Source organism: Opisthocomus hoazin, chromosome 4 (assembly GCF_030867145.1).
Source record: "Opisthocomus hoazin isolate bOpiHoa1 chromosome 4, bOpiHoa1.hap1, whole genome shotgun sequence".
Classification (NCBI taxonomy): Eukaryota; Metazoa; Chordata; class Aves; order Opisthocomiformes; family Opisthocomidae; genus Opisthocomus; species Opisthocomus hoazin.
This window is the reverse complement of record NC_134417.1, coordinates 64,200,417-64,223,949: the sequence shown is the minus strand read 5'-3', so window position 1 is coordinate 64,223,949 and position 23,533 is coordinate 64,200,417. Positions and strand designations below refer to the sequence as shown.

Here is a 23,533-nt window from a genome sequence, read left to right as displayed (position 1 = left end):
AGTTATTTCCTTTCTTTATTGCTTACTGTTTTCATTATTTCGTTATAATTTTTCATACAAATCCAAACTAGGCCAGTTCAGCTTCTTTTGTTTACAGACAATAACTAAATAGAATTTAAAAGGAAGCTACAGAAACCCCTTCAGTAGAACTTATTTTATAGCAATTCACAAAGATTTTTGTCAGGATAGCTGAAGCATCTTTTGTCCTCACTGAGATGAAAACAAGATTGTATTGGAAGAGTTTTATGTGAGAAGGGTCATTGACACTCACATTCAAAGTAATTATTCTTGTAAATTAATTAACTTTTTTTCTTTAAATACAAGCCCTTAGAATACTTCCCATTAGTAACAGCAGGTCTGTGCTTTTTATGTTCATTGTGGCAGATGTTCTTTACATCCCAGATTTTTTCAGAAAAATGGAATGGTTTGAAGGATGAAAGGCTGCGTCTGGAAAAAGTCTATCAGTCTTCATCATTAAAAGCGTGAGCCAGAGCCCACTGAAATCAGTGGGAATCACTGGCTTATGTTCACGTCTTTCAGATCTTGTTAAGAGGGAGCGAGCCTCGATTGTTAAAAAAGAACGGAATGACATTCTTTACTTGTATTGCACCTAATTTCTTTCTCCAACAATGAGGAAGAGAAAGGTTGTATTGGTGGGAGAATCTGTCATTGCACATATAGATGGCTGGGTTTGTGACCCCAAGAGGCTTGCAGGCTTGCATGGCGACTACCAGGTGGCAAACCCCCTTGGGGAGTCTGGATGGGCTCCTAAGAAGTGCTGTGAAGGAGTAATTGGCTGTGGTGCACCAGTACTATTGACAAAGGGAAGAACATTTAAGCAAACAAGGAAGCTAAAGACTAACCTTTCTATGACAGGATTTTGTAAAATGCTTCCTGCCCTACTTGGGACCATGGGAATAGGTGGAAAGGCAGATTTTTTACTACCGTTACTGGATAACATAAGTAGGAAGAATTAATATTCATCATGAATCGAGAACAGTTTCAGAATACAGGGAGCACTTTGAAATTCATCTGAACGAGGTGTCAGGGAGCTGCAAGAGGGAGTTGCTCCATAAGGGAAGGTGAATGAGGAGCTGGTGCTGACAGCAAGGCAGGGAGGGCAGAGTGCCAGGGTACCCAAAGAATAAGAGGAGAGCAGGTCTGGTGATGGTAACCAGGGTCAGCCAGTGGTTTGATGACTACCAGCCAGGTCGTAGTGATAAGGCAAGTCTATGGTCAAGCCAGGATCAGGCAAGATGCTGGTAAGATCAGGCAAGGCAATACAATGTTGTTCAGGCAGGGACCATGGGTAAGACCTGAGCTTAAATTCAGCTCCAGAGCTGCAGAGCACCCCCAGCAAGACTTCTCCCAGCTCTTTCTCACTGTCATGGTTTAACCCGGCAGCTGGCAACTAAGCACCAGACAGCCTCTCGCTCACCCCTTCCCTTCCCCTCAGCAGGAGAACTGGAGAAAAGGTAAAACTTGTGGGTTGAGATAAAGACAATTTAATAAGACAACAAAAGAACTACTACTACTACTACTACTACTACAACAACTACTGAATATGCAAAACAAACGATACACAATACAATTTTCTCACCACCCGACAGCCAGTTAGCAGCCAGTCCCCAAGCAACGATTGCGGAGCCCAGAACTCACAAATTTCACAGAACTCTCAAAAAAACGAAGAAACTCACAGAAAAGTTCGAACTCCCCTCCCAAAAAAGCATAGTTGAAACTGCCAGAAAAGAGAATTCCTGCTCCCTGGCCAACTCCATTCATAAACAGAGCGTGATGTCTATGGTATGGAATATTGCCATTGGCCAGCTTGGGCTAGCTCCGCTCCTGCGCACCTGCTCATTAGCTGAATGTGAGAAACTGTAAAAAGTCCTTGATTTCTTAGCAACAACTAAAATCATCAGTTTTATCAACATTCTTCTCGTACCAAATCCAAAACACAACAGCTACTAGGAGGAAAATTAACTTTATCGCAGCTGAAACCAGGACACTCACACAATTCTTTCTCTGGAGTCTGATCCAAGGTCACAGGGCTGGTCTTGAGTGTGGCACCCTGACACCCAGACTGCCCTGGGAGAGTTAAAAGCCTGTTGGTGCAGGTTCCTAACAACAAGTGACACTGTGTGATTTTAAGTTTTACACTTAAAATCTAGAAAGTCATAACTGAGCATTTAAACTGGAGACTGAAAGAGCTCACAAATGCACAAGAGCACGTGGCTCTGAAATGGCAATGCTGCTGAAAAGAAAAACTTGGAAGTTCTGTATCCTCCAATCCTCCAATCTAAGGATTGGCCAAAAGATGTAAATACTCAGGTAGGAAATGGGAAACTAACTGAATGTTATTTAAAAGAGTTTGCAAGATGGGAACAAAACAGAGGTACACACGCTTATAGGCAAATGCTAGAAGTATAAGAAATAAAATGGAGAAACATGAATGTTCTCCCTTACTTAAAAAAATTACATAGCAGGCATTGGAAATTTAGTGGGAAGAAGAAAATCAGTGGCATATGGTAATATCAAGACAGAAAATATACACGACATGATACAATAAACTGTGCCTGGGGCAAAGACATAGTATACATTCAGGAAATCAGAATCAAATAAAATCCACAAATTAACCACCTCACTGAATTTCTATGGATTGAAATTCCAGGCCTGAACTGGACAGAGGTGGTACTAGGTCTCTCTTAGTAACCACTCGGAAAGGATGGCAACACAGACTGCAATATTCTGAGAAAAATCAGGAAGGTAGCAGTTGTACTGAGGGACTTCAGTTACCCCCCTTCAGACTGGATGAACATGCTACTGAGATACAAGTGGAGATGAAAACAGTAGATGTTGTGAATGACTCCTTCATGGAATAAGTGGTTAGTGAACCCACATCCAAAAACACAGACACTGACTTCATAGCGAGCAACTAGCAGCATCTAATAAAAATGCAACTGCTAAATTGCTCTTCTCCAGCAGTGATCGCGTGCTTATTCAGCATTCCTACAAAGGCGACAGATCTCAAAAATCCACACTTCTTGTGCTCTACTTCAAAAGGGACATACAGGAAATTACGAAGCTTCTTAACAAGATATCCAAAAGGAACAGTCCAAGGAATTAAATCTGCATAGGCATGTAGCTACTGGAGAACATTGTACTGGAATCACAGCATTAGTGCTTATCACCTGTGGAAATGGAAGAGACATTATAAAAGGAAGCTGAAATCACTTTCCAGGAAAGTCAAGGAGACTACTATAAACAGGAAGGAATCCTTTAAATTGTATTTAAAACAAGAAAATAAAAAGTATCATAAGCTCTAATAGATTAAATGTAAAAATATGATCAATTAGGCAGAATGTAAAAATAACTTGAGGATCAACAAGATAAAAGAATCAAAGTTAGTACTAAGTCATATTTCAAACACAGCAAAAAATATGCCAGCATCCATTGGGCCAGCGGATGATTTGTATGAAATGTACTTAGGGAGATGAATTCTTTCCATGAGTATTTTCTGTGGAAAAGAAATTACAATACTCCCATAATAGAGTGCTATTCTCTGGAGGAAAAGGGCTCAGCAGACAATCTGTCTGAATTTGAAGTTATTGTGGAAGCAGCTACAGATAAAATATTAAGAAAAAAATATGAAATGCTCTGATAAAATACTAGGAAACCACCACTATCACAAAAACTCTGAAAGAACTCAGGTATGAGACAGTTCGGCTACTAATGGTGTAAACTCTTCTTTGACTGGACAGTAGATAAAACAGCAGATGAAATTCAATCTACATAAATGCAAAGCAAGTGAAATGCAGTGTAGATAAATGTAAAGAAATCAATGCTGCTGAGGAAAAGCAATTCTAGCTTCACAGATCAAATGATGGACTCTGAGTTGACTGTTTCCACTTAGGAAAAAGACCTTGGGATTACACTAGTTTTATGGAAGTGTCAGTTCAGTGCAGTCAGTGCTCACTCCATGTCCCAAGAAAAAAAAAAGTCTTAAAAATTACTAGGGAAATAATAGAGAACAAAACAGAAAACATTATTATTCAACTGAATAAATGCAGTATTTGCCTGTATTTCAGTGCTGTCCTCTCGTTACAGAAAGGCTACTTATAAAGATTGGAAAAGATTCATGGAAGGAAAACAAGGGTAATTGGAGAAATGGAAGTCTGTATCAGTCACAGTATCAGCAGTGACTGGATTGGCTGGGATTCTTCAGCCTGGGAAAGAGATGACTTAGGAGATATAGCAGAAGATGACAGCAGACAGGTTCAGAACAAACAAAGAAAGGTTGTTTTCATACATGAGGTGGTAGATCTGTGGAATTTTGTGCCAGATAATGTTATGATAATAAACAAATCTACATGGGTTACAAGAGAGAATGGACAAGTTCTTAGAAGAAAGATTCTTGAAAAAATACTCATTACAGGCCACTAAATGGACAAACCACATCAGGATGAAGAAATTGCCAAAGCTGAAAATAATTGGAAGTTGGGAGATCAATAGATAGTATCATATATACTTGCTCCATTCCTGCTTTTCTCTGACTGTCCACTTAGGCTAGATAGACCCTTAACCTGAACCAGTACGCACCTCTACAGTCTAATAATTTCATAATTCGTTATTATTATTAAACATATGTACTTCACAAACAAAAAGAACAGCTTACTTGAGCTCAGTATCTGAAAGTCACATGATAACAATTACTAATATTCCTTCTGCAGCTTTTATGTCTAGGAGGTTTAATCATGACTCAAAATTCTGCTACACCTGAAATAAATCACAGACAGAAAAACAATGAAAAAATGGAAATATTAAATCTGCCCCAAATGGACTGGAAATACAAGCATAGAACAAGAAACAGAAACAGACAGCTATAGCAGAGTAATACTCAAGTAAACTCTGAGACAACGTGAGAAACAGTATCCATTGGACCTTACAACATTTTTCGGGAGAATGGTGGTAGGAGCGTATTTTGAGAAGAAAAATGAACTGAGTTTGCAGGTATCTACATGGAATACACTTGAAGTATGAAGGATGCCTGGAAAAAATCCCCAAACTTGTCTGAAAATTTAACAGAGAACAGGAAGCCAATACATTGTGTTAAACACGTTTGCATGGCAAATGTCATCTGCCGTAAAGAAATGGCAGATAAAAGAAAGAGTAAACTGTGAATGTACTGAAATCAAACCCAAGAAATTTATGACTGATGCAGCAGAGGGGAATTCACTGGAGGGATGAAAATGGAAAAGGAATGTGGTAGAAGCTAAGAAGAATCATTACAATAGATATGGCAACATCAGAACTGCAGTTTTGAAAACTAGAGAAAGGAACATTGATGTAAATGTGCAGGGAGATGAGCCTAGACAAGAATTTTAGCTGAACGGAGAGACAGGAAAGCTGCATGTGAGATATGTTTTGTATTGAAGCTTTCAGACTTAACTGCTGTGGCGGGATCTGCAGTGAGGTCTGAATTGAGGCTGATGTCCTTTGTATGGGCATGAGAGATGGGGGGTGGTCTCACAGTGGCTGAAAAGGAGGTAGGCATATAGAGCATACAGAGCTAGGGTAAAGGCAGGAAGATCCCAGGGTTTAACACCTTCATCCTGTATCAGGAAGTAAAAGAGGGAGAAGGACCCATCTCTGCCTAATCCTAAAAAAAGACACACATTACTTAGCATAACAATTCACACATGACTAAAGATATAGGTAGCCCTAACTCTAATATTTCTTAACCTTTTCAATCTTTGTATATATATATTTCTTTAGTACAGAAAGCTATTGTATTGAACACATATGCTGTTATTTTTTACTTTACCTGGACTCTTTTACACCACGTGTACCACATAATCAAAAAAACTGAGTGTGGCCTAGGGAGCACAAGAAATATCTTAATATCTGATGGGAACATTCTCTGGCAGCATTTGACTGCAGTAGACCTTGTAGCAGTCTGCAGTCTATTATTTCAAAGTCTTATTTTTCAGAGATTTCAGATATGGATACTGAATTTCCTCCCTTTGCAATTTAAACCAGGAAGGACATCTGATTCAGTCTTTTTCTCTTTATATGTTACCATATAATACTAGACAAAAGAGCAGAGATCGCTGAGAGAGGTGCTTCCTGTTAAAGCACAGTTAGAGAGTGAAAGCCGGAACAATTCTCTTTGGAAAGATTTTTGAAGAGGTCAGTCTCCCTACTATAGATGGTGTTGTTTTGATGGACAAAAAAAGAGTTTGCTCTTTGGATTCAGACAGGTAGGTCACGGCTTTAACTGTCTGCTCACTGACAGGAAAAAAAAATAGACACAGGATTTGATACTATTATTTCTCCATTCACAGTTGATGGATGAGTTAAAAACGTATTTACTCTTGAGTTTATTCCCTAGGTGAGGAAATGTATTATTGTATTTCTTTCTTTGAAAACTTGACACTTTCATTAAGCTAAGAATGATATTTTTAAGGTAATTTATGTGAATGGGACTGTATTCTCTGCTGACTTGCTATTGTATAACTCCTCCTAAAATGGTCTTTACAGAACCACAACAAAGATTCCTTTTTTTCTTAGGGCAAAAGCACAGTCAGAAGATATTATTTTCTCTCTTTCTCCAGCAGTTGAAGAGCAGCATTGAAATGGAGATTCAGACACCTACTCTTGCAACAGGCTGTGCACTGAAGGCTCGACCTGAAGAGAACCACTGGAATGCTGAGATAATTGAAAGACCTGACGTGTTTGACATGACCTGATACACTGAAATATTTCTAGGCATTTTTTTAGGTATTATGTTAGTGATGGAGCTGCCATGACATTTTCATACTCGATGTAATATTTCAGCTTTTCATAATTTCACTGTAAAAATGACCTTTTAAGATAATTTTTTTGTATGTGTATGAGGGTAGTACTTAAAGGTGCTAAACTGACAACACTTACAAACTATTTAATGGATATAGCAATGTCATACAGTGCCCAGCTCCCAGCAGTGTGCCAGTTAATACCTCATTTCTTCAACCAAAAAGGAAACTGTACATTTCAACATCCTTGATTATCTGCTGAGATTGGCAAAGGCCTTGCAGAAATAAGGGGATCAGACATTCTCTCTAAAGGCTTCTTTCATTTGGAGCATGAATTCTCCCTTCTTTTCCCCTTATTTGAAATAATAGTCTGACTCCACTAAAGGAGGTTAACATCTACCAAGGGGAACTTATATTTTAGTAGATGTTTTAATAGAAGAAGAATAATGACCAAAGAATAATGACCAAAAGATAAACTGGTAATTCTAGGTAGTTTCTATGCTGTATGTTTTATTTACTTCTAATTACTAAACTTGGAGGATGTGTTGGTAAGCCCTATGTTTGTAGTGCACAGAAGTTTAGGGAAACAGTGAATACATTTTAGGTACTTCACAGTTCTTTTCATTTTATTGATGTGTTTTTTTTCTGTTGAGGAATGAGGGCGACTATGTAAGCTGACTACTGAAGATAACAAAGAACATGTGCATGCTATTTTCAGAAATAAAAGTAAGTGTGAATATTCCTTTGGAGAGGGGAAAAAGGAGAGGAAGAATAAAAAGAAAGATTTGGGACAAGAAATAGTAAGAAGAGCTGAGAGGGCTCAAGTCATTGGATAGAGTACAAAGAGCGAAGGAGGAAGAAGCAGTTGCACAATGTGAGGTAGTGATGAGGAGCAGGGGCAGCTGTTAATTAACTTCTGCTTGATCACCTATTCTTGCCAGAACTGCGTAGGCAGAAACTGGAATAATCCCAGCATTGCAGGCTGCCCCAGAGGGCTGAACTGAAAGCCAAACAGTCCCTACATCTGCTTTGACTTTCATGTTCAAAGGAATCGGAAGTTCCTCCACTGCTCTGCGTGGCGCTCCCCTCCCCTTGTCTGCATTACGTGCTGAAAGCCCTCATTCTTCAAAGCTGTCTGTGCCCCTCAGTCTGCTCTCCTATAGAAAGCGAAATCTGGGGTCAGTTCTGTTTACTTTTCCTTCCCTTTACAGGTGATTGAGTTGTCCTGCCAATCACCGTGTACGGGACAAGATCAGGGGCTTGTCCGTTGGCAGGCAGGGGGTTCTGCAGAACTCGTTGCTGTGCACGTTGGCACAGATCTGCAGAGTCTAAATGAAGGGATCTGAGCTCTGCTACGTGTCCTATTAAGGCTGAAATTGTGTGTGCAGAGAAAGTAGGATGGAGATGCCAGTTAAAGGGGGAAAAAAGCTCCTAAAGAGTGAAAAGCTAAGATGTATGCAACTCCTGCTGGAACATGGAAGCTGATTGGAGTTTTGAAGGAAAGACTAGACTGCATGGGCCGGTAGCATAGTTGGGTAAGACTGGCAAAACCAGATTCAGGGGTTCATTGTGCAATCAGGCTACCGATGTAGCCAAAGAATTGGGGGAGGAAACAGGAGGTGCCTGTGTGAACACATCAACTAGTGATGTGATAATGTGCTGTAAAAAACCCTAGGGAATTCAAGCACAGAATGAACACAGAACTCACATTTTTCTTTGGAATTTTCCGCCCTTCCAAAATACTCAAAATTGGAAACAAAATTATTACTGAAAGTATTTCAGATGCATAATTATTAACCGGCCATCTCTATGCGCTATTTAAAAAAAAAGACTAAACCACCCACAACGCACTACCTGTCCTTGCGATACCAAGAGGCGTTTTGGCTCTGGGAAGGCTTTCATGGCTGATACACGCAGAGCTGTGCTGAATGTAGCGCAGGCTCTTGTCATGGGTCCGTGCTTGCCAAATGTTACCTTCCCTCCACGCTTCATCGCAGAACTAGTTTGACCCTACTTGCATTTGTCCACCGTTGAACACACATCTTCCAATAATGTTCGGTTGCAAGCTGGCATGTTTATCACCGTTCTTGGTCCTCGAGCTCTTGAAGTCATACCAGTATGAGTTAAGATGTGCCTGTACTTCTAGTTACCACAACTAGTTTGGGGAAAAAGCTAAGTAACAGATTATTCCCTCGTCTGTTTTCAACACCTCATAAAGGTTTTGTGGCGCTTTGAGGCGGGGAACTGGCATTACCACGCATGCGCAGGGGCCGGCTCTCGCAGCTGGGGTGGTGTTGGGACTCCTTTGCAAAAGGCACCGCTCTTCTTCATAGAATCATTAAGGTTGGAAGAGACCTCTAAGATCATGAAGTCCAACCATCACCCCAACACCACCACGTCTGCTAAACCATGTCCTGAAGTGCCACATCTACACATTTTCTGAACACTTCCAGGGATGGTGACTCCACCACCTCCCTGGGCAGCCTGTCCCAGTGCCTGGACACTCTTTCAGTAAAGAAATTTTTCCTAATATGCAATGTAAACCTCCCCTGATGTAACTTGAGGCCCTAACTTTGCCGTCCATCTCTCACCAGGAGGTTTTGCGCTTAGCTCCTGGGCTCCTGTGGTCACACAAAAGCCCCTGGTTTTTCTTTTCTTCCCACATGCAATGCCGTTTTTCAAGAGTGCAAAAATGAGCTTGACAATGCAATGAAGTCCACAAGGAACCCAGCTCTTGGAACGGTGCTTAAACGGCTTCACTCCCACACGGGAATCAGAGGAAGCGCCAGACTGGGTTTTAAGCCGTTTTCCCTAAAAACTGAGATCCTGGGACATTCCCCCCCCCCCCCCCGGAAATAAACGGGTCTGCACTGGACTTGGCGTTAAGTGCCCCTGACTCCCGGGATCCCCGCACGCCCCGACACCGCAGCTCCCCGCGCTGCCCGGGACACTCCGAGCTCCACCCCCGCCGCGGCCCTCGCAGAGGCGGGAAGCGCCGGGCGGACGACGGGCGCTGCCCGCTCCTCGGCTTCACCCCGCGTCGCGCAGGCGCGCCCGGACGGCGCATGCGCCGCGGGGGCCGGCGGCGGGCAGGTGCGCAGGCGCAGCAGCGCGGGCCGGCCGCCGCGGGCGGGCGGGCGCGGGTCTGCATCCGGGTCGCCGCCGTGCCCATTGTCTGGGGAAGGGGCCCGGGGCTTGGCGGCTTCGCGGCGCTGCACCCGAGGGCCCCTGCCCGCCCGCCGCTCACCTGCACAGGCTTTAGTAAGTGATCTGCAGCGGCTCTTCCCGCCCCTGCCCCGGGGAGATGGCGGGGTGCCGGCGGAGCAGCCCCGGCCCCGGGCGGGCGGGCGCATCGCTGTCCCTCGGGCGGCCCCGGCTGCCCTTTCCCCGTGCCTCTAGTCGCTGGCGCCGGTGGATCGCGCTAAGGCGGCGCGTTTGGAGGTGCTGGTGGCCCCGCGGGCCTCAGGCGACCCCAGCGTCCGCCCAGCGCCCTGCGAGGTCCCGCCGGGGCCGCAGCCGGCACGGTGCCGTGCGGGGTGCCGGCGCCTGGGGGGTCGCTTCCCCCCCCCCCCGCGGGACCCCGGCGCCGCCCGCGCTTCGGGCGCTCTGGCGGAGGCTGTCTCGGCCGTTCTGCCTTTCCTTCTGCCTTTAACGACGCTGAATTCTCTTCATGCCTCCTGGTAACAGTGCTGTGTGTTTTTTTTCCTGCAGTGGACCGCAGTTCGAAGAGGAGACAAGTGAAGCCTTTGGCAGCTTCGCTGCTGGAAGCTTTAGATTATGATAGCTCTGATGACAGTGATTTTAAAGTTGGAGATGCCTCAGGTAAATATCCTTCCTCATCTCCTCGGTTCAGAATTATCTCATTTTTGGTTTATGGCTGCTCGTTTAGTATCATCTGGGAGACAGAATGGTGTTAGTGGACTGTTGGAACTTCGAGCCACTTCGAGTTCAGTGACTCAGTGGGACAACTGGGAATTCTTATGCTGTGAATAAGAAACAACTGATTAAACAAAACATCCATACAGTACTTCAATTGCAATTAATTTTTTCTCAACAGATAACTCATGATTATCAAACAAGTTTTGGCAGAAGTGTTTGAGTAGCTGCTGTGCCGACTGCCTTAGCTATATCTATTGCTTTTTATTTCTTCAGTGTAGAGATAATTTTTAAAAAATTCACTGCATTAGTATTGAAATAAGAATATTCTAAAGCCATTTTGTTTTGAATCAGTCTGGATAATAGTATGTTGTGGACTTAAGAACTTGACTGTTTCTCAAGGCTCATTCCACTCTGTGAGTGAAGACCTTCAGCAGAAAGAGAATTTGTTCAGGTTTTTATTGTTTTGTACAATAGACAAACTTATAGACAAAGTGTCCATTCAGCTAGCTATGCAGAAAGGTGTACACGTTTCATACTAGAAGGAAGTCCTTGCCTGAGAGTGGTTTTGTTCTGCAGTGTTTTCTGTGTGTGCAGATTCTTGTACCTGCAGTGAACATCCACAGAAACTGGAAGTAAACAAGATGCCAAAATAAAATTAATAAATTTAGGCATATAGGAGGGAAGGGAAAGAAGGGGCAGGACTGTGTTTGTGAATAAACCGCACATTGGATGTTCCATGACCTGTACTTAGGGAAATAAGCAAAGAGATGCAAGACGTGTAAGATGTAAGGGAAGCATTATGACAGCTTGTCAAATAACTTCACTTTGTTATGTCTGCACTGAGGATGCTAATCTGTGTTTTCATGTGAGTGTATTTTGCAAATATATTCCCCATCTCCATTTAAAGGCTTATTTTTTAACATTTGGCAAGCCCCTCCTTATTAATGAACTTAAAAATGCTTAATGATTATTTCACCACTGCCAGTTTTAAGATATGCCCTAATGCTCCTTGGTTTTTTTTTTCCCCAAGCTTAGACATACTTCCCTTGGTTGCTCTGGTAGAAGCAGGCTGCAATGATTTAAGAGAGTAAAACCGATATCATCTTACCAATTTCATGCTAAGATTTCTGGGGGCTTGTTTCATTCACTTTTTTAATCTTGTTTAGGGGATTTTTGATCTTTTCTTTACACTAAGGGCACTGTCTTTTTTTTAAAGACATAAAAGAAAATTCTTTTTAGTTGCCAAAGAAAATCTCCTTGTTCTGGAATAGTAGTGTAGGCAGGATTTAAGGGAAAAGGAGACTTGGAAATGGAGTGTGGGAGACGGACATGTAATTCGGAGCAATATATTATTTAATTAAAAGACAATCATTCATTAATTAAAAATAATGAATAAAGCTTCCTGACTCAAGTGTGTCTAAACGTAGAGGATTCATTTGCAACTGATATCCAGTTTGACTTTTAGGATATTGTATGTACACATGGCGAGGGCTCAGCGTCTAGCCTTGAGAGTATTTCAATCTCAGTTTCATTTTGAGGAAGTCAGATTGGTTTTCCTTTAAAAAAAGCAACACTGAATTGAAACAAGCATATGAGAAAAACCGAAGGTCTACTTACAAAATGTTTTTCTAATTACTGTTTTGTGTTCATGTATCTCGTATAGCTTTGTATTCACATTTCAGAACTTACGTCTGTTGCTTGTAGTAGAAATTAATGTTCTGTTTAATAGGATTTAAAATTTAATGAAAACACTTTGAAACAGCAGCAGTTTGACATTTTACACTTTATTAAAAGATTTTCAGTGTGAAAGGAGAAAGTTGTGAGGGTTTGAAGAAGTTGGAGAGTAGAAAGTTACTAAACATATAACCTATTAAGTTGAAAGAAAAAGGGAACGTTTGTTATATGTAATACAACTTAAACCAACAGTTGCAGGATATTTGAAACAGAAGATTTGTACTCATTTAAAATGAAGCTGGTATAACATAGCCTTAAATTTGGTTGTACCTAGTCCATTTAGATTTGGATGGAAGAAGCGCTGAAATAAAGGGACATTTTTACACACGTACATGTATATAAATAAAATGGATGATTTTAAAGTTATATATATGTAAAGAATATGTGTGTACACACACAAGCAGCCCCACTAGACTGCTCAAAATTCTGGATTGTTGCTAATAGGAAACAGGTTTTCCTTTTTTTTCACTGTTGGTTAAGCCTTCAAAGCATAATGTGTATTTCTCCAGTACAGTCAGGGCTGTTGCTCTTTTTCTTCTTTCAATGACCGTTGAGGTCTCTCCGTGTGTAGCCTGTTGCAAATCAGTATTTAGTATTTGCTTGAATTCAGAATTTCATAGCATAGTTTGCTTACAAAGGGAAATAAACGTGACAGAAGGAAGAAACAATCTATCTACATTGAAAACGACCATGAATTCTACTCATGTACGCCAAAAAGTCCCGTAAGTATGGTAGTTCCACAGCTCGGCAATGTGTGTTTATTTGATTCACAAATGCACATGTAGCTGTTTAAAAAAAAAAAAAAGTTTGACAATTAATGGGTCATATAAATACCGAATTAAAAGAATTCTGAAGTTGTTTACTCCCTGCTGGTTATGTTGTATCCATATGTATGAGCTTTGGGATGTAAAGTGATATGTACTAGTAGATGGTATTGTGCAGGACTAGGAGGGCTGAGTCCTGAACATTTAAGCTTTGACATGTGTTCATTGTTCTATCGGATTTCTGGGAATCTGAGATGCAGTAAGGATATGAGAAGTTGGTATTAAGTACTTTTAGGAAGGAATCAGCATTTCTGAATTTTTGTATTCAGAGTCCTGATGCCTTGGTAATTTTTTTTCATTACAGAAAATATTTCTAATCACTTAACCTCCATTTCCACCAAAAAAATCTGTAGGAGATATGGCCTTTACAATGTAATTAATTTCTTTTCTTTTGGATTTAGGTCACACGAACAGGCAATTACTGCCTTTTCCCCTTTGAAGTTCTCGTCATTCTGACATCTCTTCAGGGAAACTGATTTTAGAACTGTTATATTTTTGTAAATTTACTGAATGTAAATAGCTTTCAGGCCTGTGCACTTTTAATTATGTTAATATTGAATGAAGTAGTTTTTTAATGGCTTCTGTTTCTGTATAATACAAAGTAGTAATGCCATATTTTAAAGTACTGTAATTTTCTGGTTTTTATAAACATCTTGAAAAATTTATTCCTGAAGGAGTGTCATATTGAATCTTAATGTGGGATCAGTCAAAACCTGTCCCTTTGGAGTCAGAGCATATGAATATGTGACTTGAAATGATGATACTCTACTATACTCAACTGAAGCTTTTTAATAATGTGTTTCACAATACAGATTTGAAGCTTTGCATTTAAGTTAACTAGAGCATATTTCGGGTTTTTTGTTGTTGTTTTTTTTTAATAAGAGCAGCTGGAGATATACTGACGTCAGAAATCAGTGTACAGTTGTAGAGTAATTCCCAGCAGGACTCCAAAGCAAGGATTTGCTACTTTTCTTCTCTCTCATTGGTGAAGTTGTTCAGTTTTGGCAGCTCATATACTGCAACTGAAATGATACAGAGAAGTGTAGTATGGTCCCTGAACAAGAATGATGTGTGAATTTGAGTACTGGCTCTCTGTCTGAGTTTAGCTAAGAATAGCATAGCTGAATGCTGCCTTGAAGAACTGGATTCTGTCACTACTTCTGCTGCAAGTCTCCTAGACTCAAATTTTTAAAGACATTTGTAAATGTTTGGTTTTTTGGTGTTGAACATAGAGCCTGACTTGCATAAATATTACGTACTATTACTGCAATTTAGGATGGTAGGAGCTCTGTTTAAAATGTGTAATAATGTATATAAATGCATATATTAGGTATTCTGAAAAACCTGTGATTTGATCTAGAAGTGAAAAGTTGCAAATATCTTTATCTTTCTGTAATTCGTTTCCTCTTAGCACAATGGAGACTCCACTTTTGCTTTCCTCTACAGGATACTGTAGTATAAAGAAATGTTTGTGAAGCACCAAAATACTGTAGTGATAAACACTACTGAAATATTGATGAAGAGACCAATATATTTGTTTTTGAGAATAAATTTAAATGGTATGCAACAGAAAGGTTGTAGGGTGTTTCAGCAGACAGTGAAAGTAAGAGAAAATATTCAGTAGCTAATCATTAGTAAATTCTCATGTAATTGCATAATCTTAATTGTTACAGTCATTTCAAGGCTTGATTTTGCAGCTGCAGTGTGTAATCCCTCAGAATGGAATTCCCAAGGGCTTTTTCCCATTGAGAAAAAGGAAAATACGGGCATTATGTTCATTTGGATTATTGTCATCCCAAGTGAGATCTTTTATTTGTACAGATGTCTGCTGCTTGAAGTAACACTATGGAGTGACTGGTGGGCATTTTGAACTTGCATTCACTTTGGAAACACTGAGATTTCTGTTACTCCATGTGTTTACTGACAGCAGAGGAGTAATGTAGCGGAAATCTAGGCTTTCATTCCAGTGTCTGGGCAGGGTGGATTTAGTGATGGGGTGACATTTATTTTTCTTTGTTTTCCTCCTATTGTGACTCTCTGTGCCTCGTCTTTCCAGTCTGTCTGTCCCCTACGGAACCCTTGCTCATCAGTTCATTGTTGTTCTGCTTGTTCAGACAGTCTTGAACAGGATTTTCATCGTCTCCTACTTTACTACTCCTCCATTACTTTCTCTTGCATCTCCTCTTTTTTGTGTGTATGTCCATCTCTTGTGTATTTCCTGCCACATGGAGAAGATTCTTCTGTGCTTTATTAACTCCAGCTTAGTGAGATTGTCTGTTTGCAGCCTGGCCACCTCTGAGAGCCTAGACGTGCTCAGTGAGGATGGGACGTTTCAAGTGTTTCTTGAACGTATGCTTGGTACAGTGCTTCAGAGACTGAGACTTAGACTTAGCATGTCCCAGACAGATGTTCAGCTGTCTCCCAGATGTCACTTCCTTCGTACAAGATGTGAGACTCTTAGGTGTTTCTGGGAAAAATATCTATTCTTGCTCACTATTCAGTAATTTGTATTGGAATCCAATTGTATGGATTATTCAAGTCTGTAACTTCGCTGAGGGAAGTCATGAGGCATGCAGTGCTTCATCGCAAACAAGCAAAGTTTGAAAATGTTAAGAACTGTTGAGAACAGTGTCTGAAACTGGGAAACATTAAGCAAATTCAGGAGGCAGGGTAATCAATTCCATCTGTGTGTAACATTGTAAATAAGACAATTCCCAATGACTCAAGTCAAAGTTGGCAGCCTTTAGTTTTGAGTGCTTTTATGACTTGAGTAGACATCTACTGAAATGCTGTGTGATACAATTACTGCTAATGTAGAAGTGAGGAAACTGCCTTATAAACAACTTTCATTTGTTCCTCTTCCATTGGTTTTTCTATTAAACTAAATAGCTTCTGAAACAAGTGTGATTGTGGTTCGGTGATCAGTTTCATTTCCTACGCTGCCCAGTGTACACAGATTTTGAATATGGAATTTAGACACTTTTTTCCAAAACATTATTTGAGAAGTGAATTTCTCTCCTTAGAGCAGTATCTTAATCTATGTTGGTTTTGTATGTTCTTAATTGTTTTACTTTTGACAACTCCATTTTTTGTTTAGCTGCCAGCTTTACCAGTGTTGAATTTCCAGTAGCCTACCCGTGTTTAATCATCGTGCTCAGCAAAACAGCATAGAAAGGCAGTGGTTTATGTCTAACTGATGCCAGATCCTTGTTGAAGTTATGTTGAAAGTGAGGTGTTAAGCCTTTTCAGTTCTTGCTTTCAGTATAGTGACATTGGTCGTAGCATAGTGGACCTCTGTGGCTTTAATCTAATGGACAAGTGTGGCCAGGAATTTACCAGTTACGCAACTCTGCCTTTGGCAATTTAAAAGTTCATATTTTCCATATATGATCTAGGTTTCCTTAGCTTATTTTTACATCCAGCTATTAATATGAGAACTTTCTAGTTAGTGTAAGCATTTCCTTAAGGTATTTTTGAATCTTTAAATTTATTTGCAATTTCTACATCAGATGTATAGGAAATACATATGCTTTTACATGTTTGGTATAGCACGTGCAAAGGAGTTTTTGTGACTCTGGAGCTGTTCTTGTAAGGAAGTTTATGGGCAGAAGCTGCTGTCAACAAACGCTTTTTGCAGTGCTTTCCACTTTCCTCGTCTGTCAGGATGCAGGCAACCTGGGTAAGGGATTGTACATGGTGTGTAACACGGTGTTTTAGCAGAGATACCTGGGTAATTTCATGTCATCATGTCAGAGATGTCTGCTGTGTGATTAGGAGAAAAAGGCTAAGGGACCACTAGACAGGGTGATGGTGATCAACTGACTTTAACCTCCAAAAGCATTAACCTCACCTGTAGCCTGTTTTTTGTTACCACCCTTGAAAAGAGGGTATCATGAAGCACACTGTGGGCTGGATGGCTGACGTCGCACGTGATTCCTGTGGATTACTACTGAACAATATTATTTAGTAGGAATAACTTCAGTGTTCTGTATTGCATGCTCAGTTTTTCAAGTTTTTCACTCCTTTCAGTGTTCCAGAATCCTGGATTGGATTCTTCGTATGTAGCTTTCAACACCTGGGTGTAAGACTCAACCAGACAGTACTCAGTGCAGAAAAAAAAAGAACTTTCCAAAATGATGCCAGATTGCTTCTCTTCTGCTGCCTGGGGTTGGTTAGGCTTTGTTAGTGAAAGAGGCAAGCCCAAAACCAAGTCTGTGATTTCCTTTAACTAACTTATCCTTCAGACTTCACTTAAAAATGAGAAATAAGGCTGTTTTTTGCAGAGCTGCTTGTTAAGCTAAATACTACATTGAAGAATCAGCCTGTCTTCTGTGAGTGGGTGGCCATGTACTTTTGTACTGTAGCGCTTACTCTCTGTATACATGCATTTTCTAAGAATCTTTAAAAAAAAAAAAAAAAGGGTACCATGTTTAAAGTTGCTTGTAAGATGGTCCTGCAAAACCCTGGGAAGATTTTTTTAACTGCTGCAGTGATTTTGGTAGTTTTTTCTTACGTTAATTCTGTAGCATAATGTTCTGTCCCAGAGAATTCCTCTCAGAGATACCCACTTCAGATTTGACTGCCACCTGGTGTTGTGCTCAGTAGAGCTAAAGATACAAGGTGTACAGAAATAAATGATGCCTTTCTCACAACTGTTATTCCTTGTATTTGTTCTCAGTGAAACTCTATATTCTTCACTATTTGACAGTGTATCTGGCCCTATCTTTCACTGAGAGTAACTTGACTTCTCTCACATAGGGAATGACATGATATGGATGCCAATTTGAAAGAGCCATTCTGTAAAATTTCTTTCAAGGAGAAAATTGTATACTACAGCCTCTTCCTAACTGAAAGTGAATCTGACAGAAGAACACCTGCGAAAATGGCTGTTATCACAGAATAGCTCTTTCTAGAAAAGTACCGATCACGGTGGATGCATTCAGACAGAAGAGGGATATCCCTTACTATAGGTAGCTCTGGTGTGTACATGTGTGCAGAAAGGAGAGCACAAAGCATAATGTGCAGGCAGAAGGCAAAGAGAGTTTGGAGGAGAGAAGTGAATGAAATGAACGTTTATTTGTTCTCTGCTTTATATTGTTTTGTTTGCATGGCGTAAAGCAGCTGGAGAGTATCCTCAGCATTGTAGTATTGATGTACAAGAATCACTGTTGTTAATTTAGAGTGTTGTTAGAGATCAAACTATGCCCTAAGTTTCCCCGCAAAACAAAGTGGAACCTTAAATTCACAAGGAGTCTAATGTTGTGGTTTAGCCCCAGCTGGCAACATAAAACCACGTGGTCGGTCTCTCACTCCTCCCCCATGATGAGACAGGGAGGAGAATCAAAGGAAAAGGCAAAACTCAGGGGTTGGGATAAAAACGGTTCAACAGAACAGCAAAAGGGGAAGAAAATAACAACAATAATACACCTAAAAGGAGTATACGGAGTGCAGTTATCTGACTGCCCGATGCTCAGCTGGCTGCCTGATGCTCCACTCGCTACGAAGTAGCAAATCACCGTGCTCCAGGTAGCTAAAGTGATTAAGGATTTTTTTTAATTTGCAAGCATCAGCATGTTTCTTCTTTGCATCTGTGTGACAGCGCATCAGGAACTTGGTGGTGGCTCTGAACAAACTCAAAAACTGTAGCCATTACGTAATTGATCCCTGCATTGGATCAAGCAACTTTATATTTTGTTGTTAATTTTTAAAAATACTTTCAGAGATTTGTTTCTTTTAAACTAATACTTTAAATGAAAAGTAGTAGGTGAACATAAGATGAGAGATAGTCAGAGTGGATGATTTTTAAATTTAACAACTTGTCATCTTTTTCAATAAGTTTTACATGTACTTTATAGTACAGATGACTTATTTTTGTGATTTTTTTTTTTTTTTTTTTTTGTACAAATCCTCTTCTGTTCCTGTCTGTTGCACAGAATGGCCTGTGTTAATTAATGGAAATAATGACTACATGCAGAACAATACCATAGGAGTGAGAGAAGGTTAGAACTTATGCACTGTTGTGCAGCTGCAACACTGAATGAGGCATAGCATATGTGGGATAAGGGAAATAACATTGCAAATTAAAAGAGCCCCCAAACCCAGAAAAATAAACCTGTACTAAAAATGAAGGTGGGATTATCCATACTATTGTTAGTACTTGTTATGTAAACTGTTCATTTTGTAATTTTCAATCTTTTCTATTGGGTAGCCATTTTAATTTGAAGATTTAGAAAACGCCTCCAGAAATTAAAAACTGGAATGTTCTTTTAAGAGTTGACTTCACATGGAAATTATTCTGTGCTACTGCTTACTGTTATATGAGCTGCAGTTCAAAGGAACATTTAGAGTTCATTTAATAAATTCTGCCATCTTTTTTTTTCCATCTTAAAATGCACTCATGTTTAACAGATTCTCGACATACCACTTGAAATAGCAGTATTTGGACACCAGCTGAAAAAATAGGTGGAATACCTTATGAGGGAGGAACATGCGTCATTCTTTTGTTTAACAACTTGCTTCAACAGATTTTATTTTTGGGGGTACATTTGTGTCGGAATTTTTTTTAAATTTTCATCTGCTCAACAGATTCTGAAGGAAGTGGTCACGGGAGTGAAGATGCATCAAAGGACAGTGGTGAAGGTTCCTGTACTGAATCAGAAGAAAATGTCTTGGAGGAGGAACTAGCAGAAGTGAAAGTGGAAGAGCAACAGCCAAAAAGCTCCGCTGAAGAAGAGGTGCCAACAGCAGACAAAGAGGTAATTAAAACTGAAAAGAAAGAGCAAGAAGATGAAGAAGAAAAGCCAAAAAAGAAGAAAGAGAAAGAGAAAGCAGCTGAACCTGATGCTGTGGCTGATGAGCAAACAAATGAACCAAAAAAATGGAATTTGCGCAGGAACCGACCTTTGTTGGATTTTGTATCGATGGAAGAACTAAATGATATGGATGACTATGATAGTGAAGACGACAATGACTGGCGGCCTACTGCCGAGAAAAAAAAAGGAAAAAACGCACTGCGAAAAGAGGGCAGTGATGGAGATAATGAGGATGATGAAGATGATGGGAGTGGAAGTGATGAGGATGACAATGATGAGGAAGGTAATGAAGAAGATAATAGCAGCACGGCTAGTGATGGAGGATCCAAGAAGAAGAAGAGTAAAGTTCTTAACAGGAATAATGCAGATGATGAGGAATTGACAAATGATAGCCTGGCTCTTTCACAAAGCAAGAGTAATGAGGTAGTGCAACCAACTTTCTATAATATATCTGTTGACAAGTGGAAACTACTCCCCAGTAGCTATTCTGTTGATTTGAAAAGTTAAACTGATTGGCTGGAATTGTGTTTACAGGAATAAGCGAAGCAGCAAAATTGTGCTGAATAGGCACTGTGTATTAAATAACCTGGCTTGGATCATTTGGCCAATCTAATGTCACTGCGGTCAATAGAGAAACTTCTCTTGGCTCTAGGGGGCGTTAGATTAGTTCTAAAGCAAATAGGAGGTGCAGTATGCAAATCAACATGTATTAGCAAGACTTTTAGTTCTGTTTTAGCATAAAAGTTGCATATCTGTAAAGTTCTAAAAGTTAAAAGCATCTGTGACATGTACATAAAATAATGAATGATAAGTTATTCTTTATCCTAGCCCTTCTTTGTGACAAACATCAAAGTCTGAACACTAAGTTCACTGATAGAAGAATTCTAAGTAAAGAAATACGCACACTGGGTTTAAAGTCAAATAGGATAAGCATGACAATTTATGTTGGGTTTGCTTATAATGCTCACAAATGAAGTAATTCCTCACAGTACTAAAAGCATTTGGGAACTATATTGTTATGTTAAATATCTTCGAACTGCAGAATGGGAAAATTATACATTAAGTGTTTAATGCAGCTTTTTCTTCCTGTGCACAATTACATTTCCCTAAAGGTTGTGCGGGTGGAAAAATTCAGATATTAGGTTGTCAGAATGGTTGACTTCATGTCTTTCAGTAGCAAAATTTTGAACCAAGTAAAAACAGTTGCTGTAAAATTTACGTTCAATTTTCAGGAAATAATTGCAATGTCAGCATAACATTTGATAAATGCTAGTGGTGTGGCACTATTTTAAGTTCTGCTGTTACATTTAATCTTTATTTTAATGTGTCAAAAGAGAGGGAACTAAACAGAGTATTTGGAAGAATTAGTTGTCTCCATTTCAGATAGTTTGTTATGTATTTTATATATGTAAGATTGCAAACGAGCTGTGCTGTTTTAATTACTAGTAACAATTGTGCTTGAAAAAAAAAGCATTTTTTTTTTCACCTGTTGTATAGGCAGCATCTTTCATTGTCTAGCTCTGTAATTGTAGTGTTGTTACCTGTATTCTCTTGGCTCAGGAGCTGAAAGTGCTCTACCAGTACTGATCATCAGAACTTCAAACAGAGATAGGCAATTTTCTGTTGAAGTTGTTTCCCCTATCAAGTTGGAGATGTGAGTCTACATTCTTAGGGGTATATTCTTGAATATGTCCATAATTTCCACTTTATAACGGTATACTCTTACACTGCAGAAGCAAAGTTCTTAAAAACAGATGTCTGAATGCATAATTAATTTATGAAAGAATGTTCAGGTAGTTAACCCTGAACATGTAGTAGTGTCCTTAATATGCATTGTTCCTTTACTTACTTTTTGGGGGTGGATTGCTTGGGTTCTGTTTCTGTGTGATTTTTGTTTTTCAACATTTTATGAAAATATTTTGAGGTCTGGATAGACAGTATTTTTACCTGTGCTGTAATGAAATACTATGTGCTTTTCTACTGTATTAAGCACAGAAGACAAACAGAACTTTCTTTTCTAGGGTCAGGCATCATTAGTAGTAAATAGTGCTTTTCTGTTTTTATAATTGCTACCGTTTTATGGGATTCTTCTGTTCTATTTTATTTTATTGTATTCCTTTAAAGTTAGAAGTATAAAAGCATATAGCTTGAAATGCTCGCTTTCTTCATTAACACCACAGAAATGGGAATTACACAGTGATTCAGCTGAAATCCTTTCTCTCTCTCTGGTAGGGAACAGGACTTATTCAGGAGCTGGCAGCAGCTACCCTCTCTACAATGTAAAGTTCCTATGCTTTAGGCAAGTAGGGTCAGCTTATGGGATGGGGTCTTTCAGGTGCTTGCATGAACTAAGCAGGGGAGAGCAGCATACACACCGGATCGCTCCCTCTCCATGTCTGCGTAGAAAATTAAGTCATTCTGCTGCTCTGTTTGACCTGTTGGTTGTCTTCACATAAGGTAGACCATAATGGGTGGGGATCCTAACATTAGATCCAAATTTGCTGCCCTTCCGTCATTGCTTGTTTCTTTTTTTTTTAACCCATATTTGCATATGTTCTCACTGCCTAAACAGCTATTGTTATTTCAGTGTTGTTTTTACAGAGCAGTTCTGTTTATTTCTTTTAAGGTAATAATTTGGGGTTTTGGTTTTTTTGTGGGTTTTTTTTTCTTCTCTTTTTTTAATTATCAGACCTTGGGCTTCTGTAACAGTAGAGATTGCAAATTTCTTACAAACTTCTGTTAATTGAAGCCAAATAACTTGCTTAAGTCAAAGGTACTGTCAGAAAAAATTATTTCTGTAGAGTTGCGAGATGCGTCTGAGAAGCTTGTGCCATTGCACAATCATTCTGCCAAAGTTAAGGAGTAGCTACTACCATTTTCCTGTCTGTAATGTGAATGGTAAGCTAAATGTGGGTAATTTGAATAATGATGGGCCACAGCATTTTTGAAAAAAATGTGTAAGTTTCTTGCTTTCCTCAAAATGCTTTGCAGCTTTGTCCTAAAAGGAAGATGCTGGAAGAAGCAGCCTCTAAATCTGAACTCTGTAGGGGAGAATCTTGTATTTTTCACAATTAATGATATTCCTGTAAGCAAGAGTGACCGTGTGAGTGGTTTTATAATCTTTTTTACCTCTAGATGAGGAGTGGTTTTTTTTTTTTGAGAGGTCATGTTTCCTTACATTGTTTAGAGAAAATGAATGGGAGATCCAGAAGCCTTTCTTAACTGCTCAAAGTATGTGTTTGACCTTTCCTAGGTCAAAAGCATCACAACAAGCCACCTTTATTACTTGCGGTAAACTATTTGAGCCCAGCTTTAGGTGATAAGGTTACTATACCCCTTAATCTTGCTTTAAAGTCGGGCAAAGGTTCCCCCTCTTTACACTCCAGTTACCTGCCCAGATAAACCTAAATTACTATGAGACTTCTTTAATGATTCACTGAAAATTTTGTGCAGAGATTTACTGTATCAGATTGAGAAGCTGTTGTGAAAT

The 23,533-nt window shown here is 39.7% G+C and overlaps 1 protein-coding gene and 1 non-coding gene across 5 annotated transcripts in view; both read left to right on the top strand.

Annotated features, from left to right (window-relative positions):
* The first annotated feature begins 9,968 nt into the window (after positions 1-9,968).
* The window catches only part of PHF14 (PHD finger protein 14), a 166,584-nt gene continuing 153,019 nt past the window's right edge, over positions 9,969-23,533 (top strand). For all 4 annotated transcript variants that reach the window (XM_075419260.1, XM_075419261.1, XM_075419259.1 and 1 more), the window contains exons 1-3: positions 9,969-10,055; positions 10,506-10,616; positions 19,817-20,466. In XM_075419260.1, the coding sequence (XP_075275375.1) occupies position 10,055; positions 10,506-10,616; positions 19,817-20,466 (762 nt within the window). In that variant the 5' untranslated portion in view covers positions 9,969-10,054. The remainder of the gene's footprint in view (positions 10,056-10,505; positions 10,617-19,816; positions 20,467-23,533) is intronic.
* LOC142361264 (U6 spliceosomal RNA) lies at positions 14,228-14,330 on the top strand. Its single transcript, XR_012763859.1, has one exon. It is a non-coding gene; the product is annotated as a U6 spliceosomal RNA (small nuclear RNA).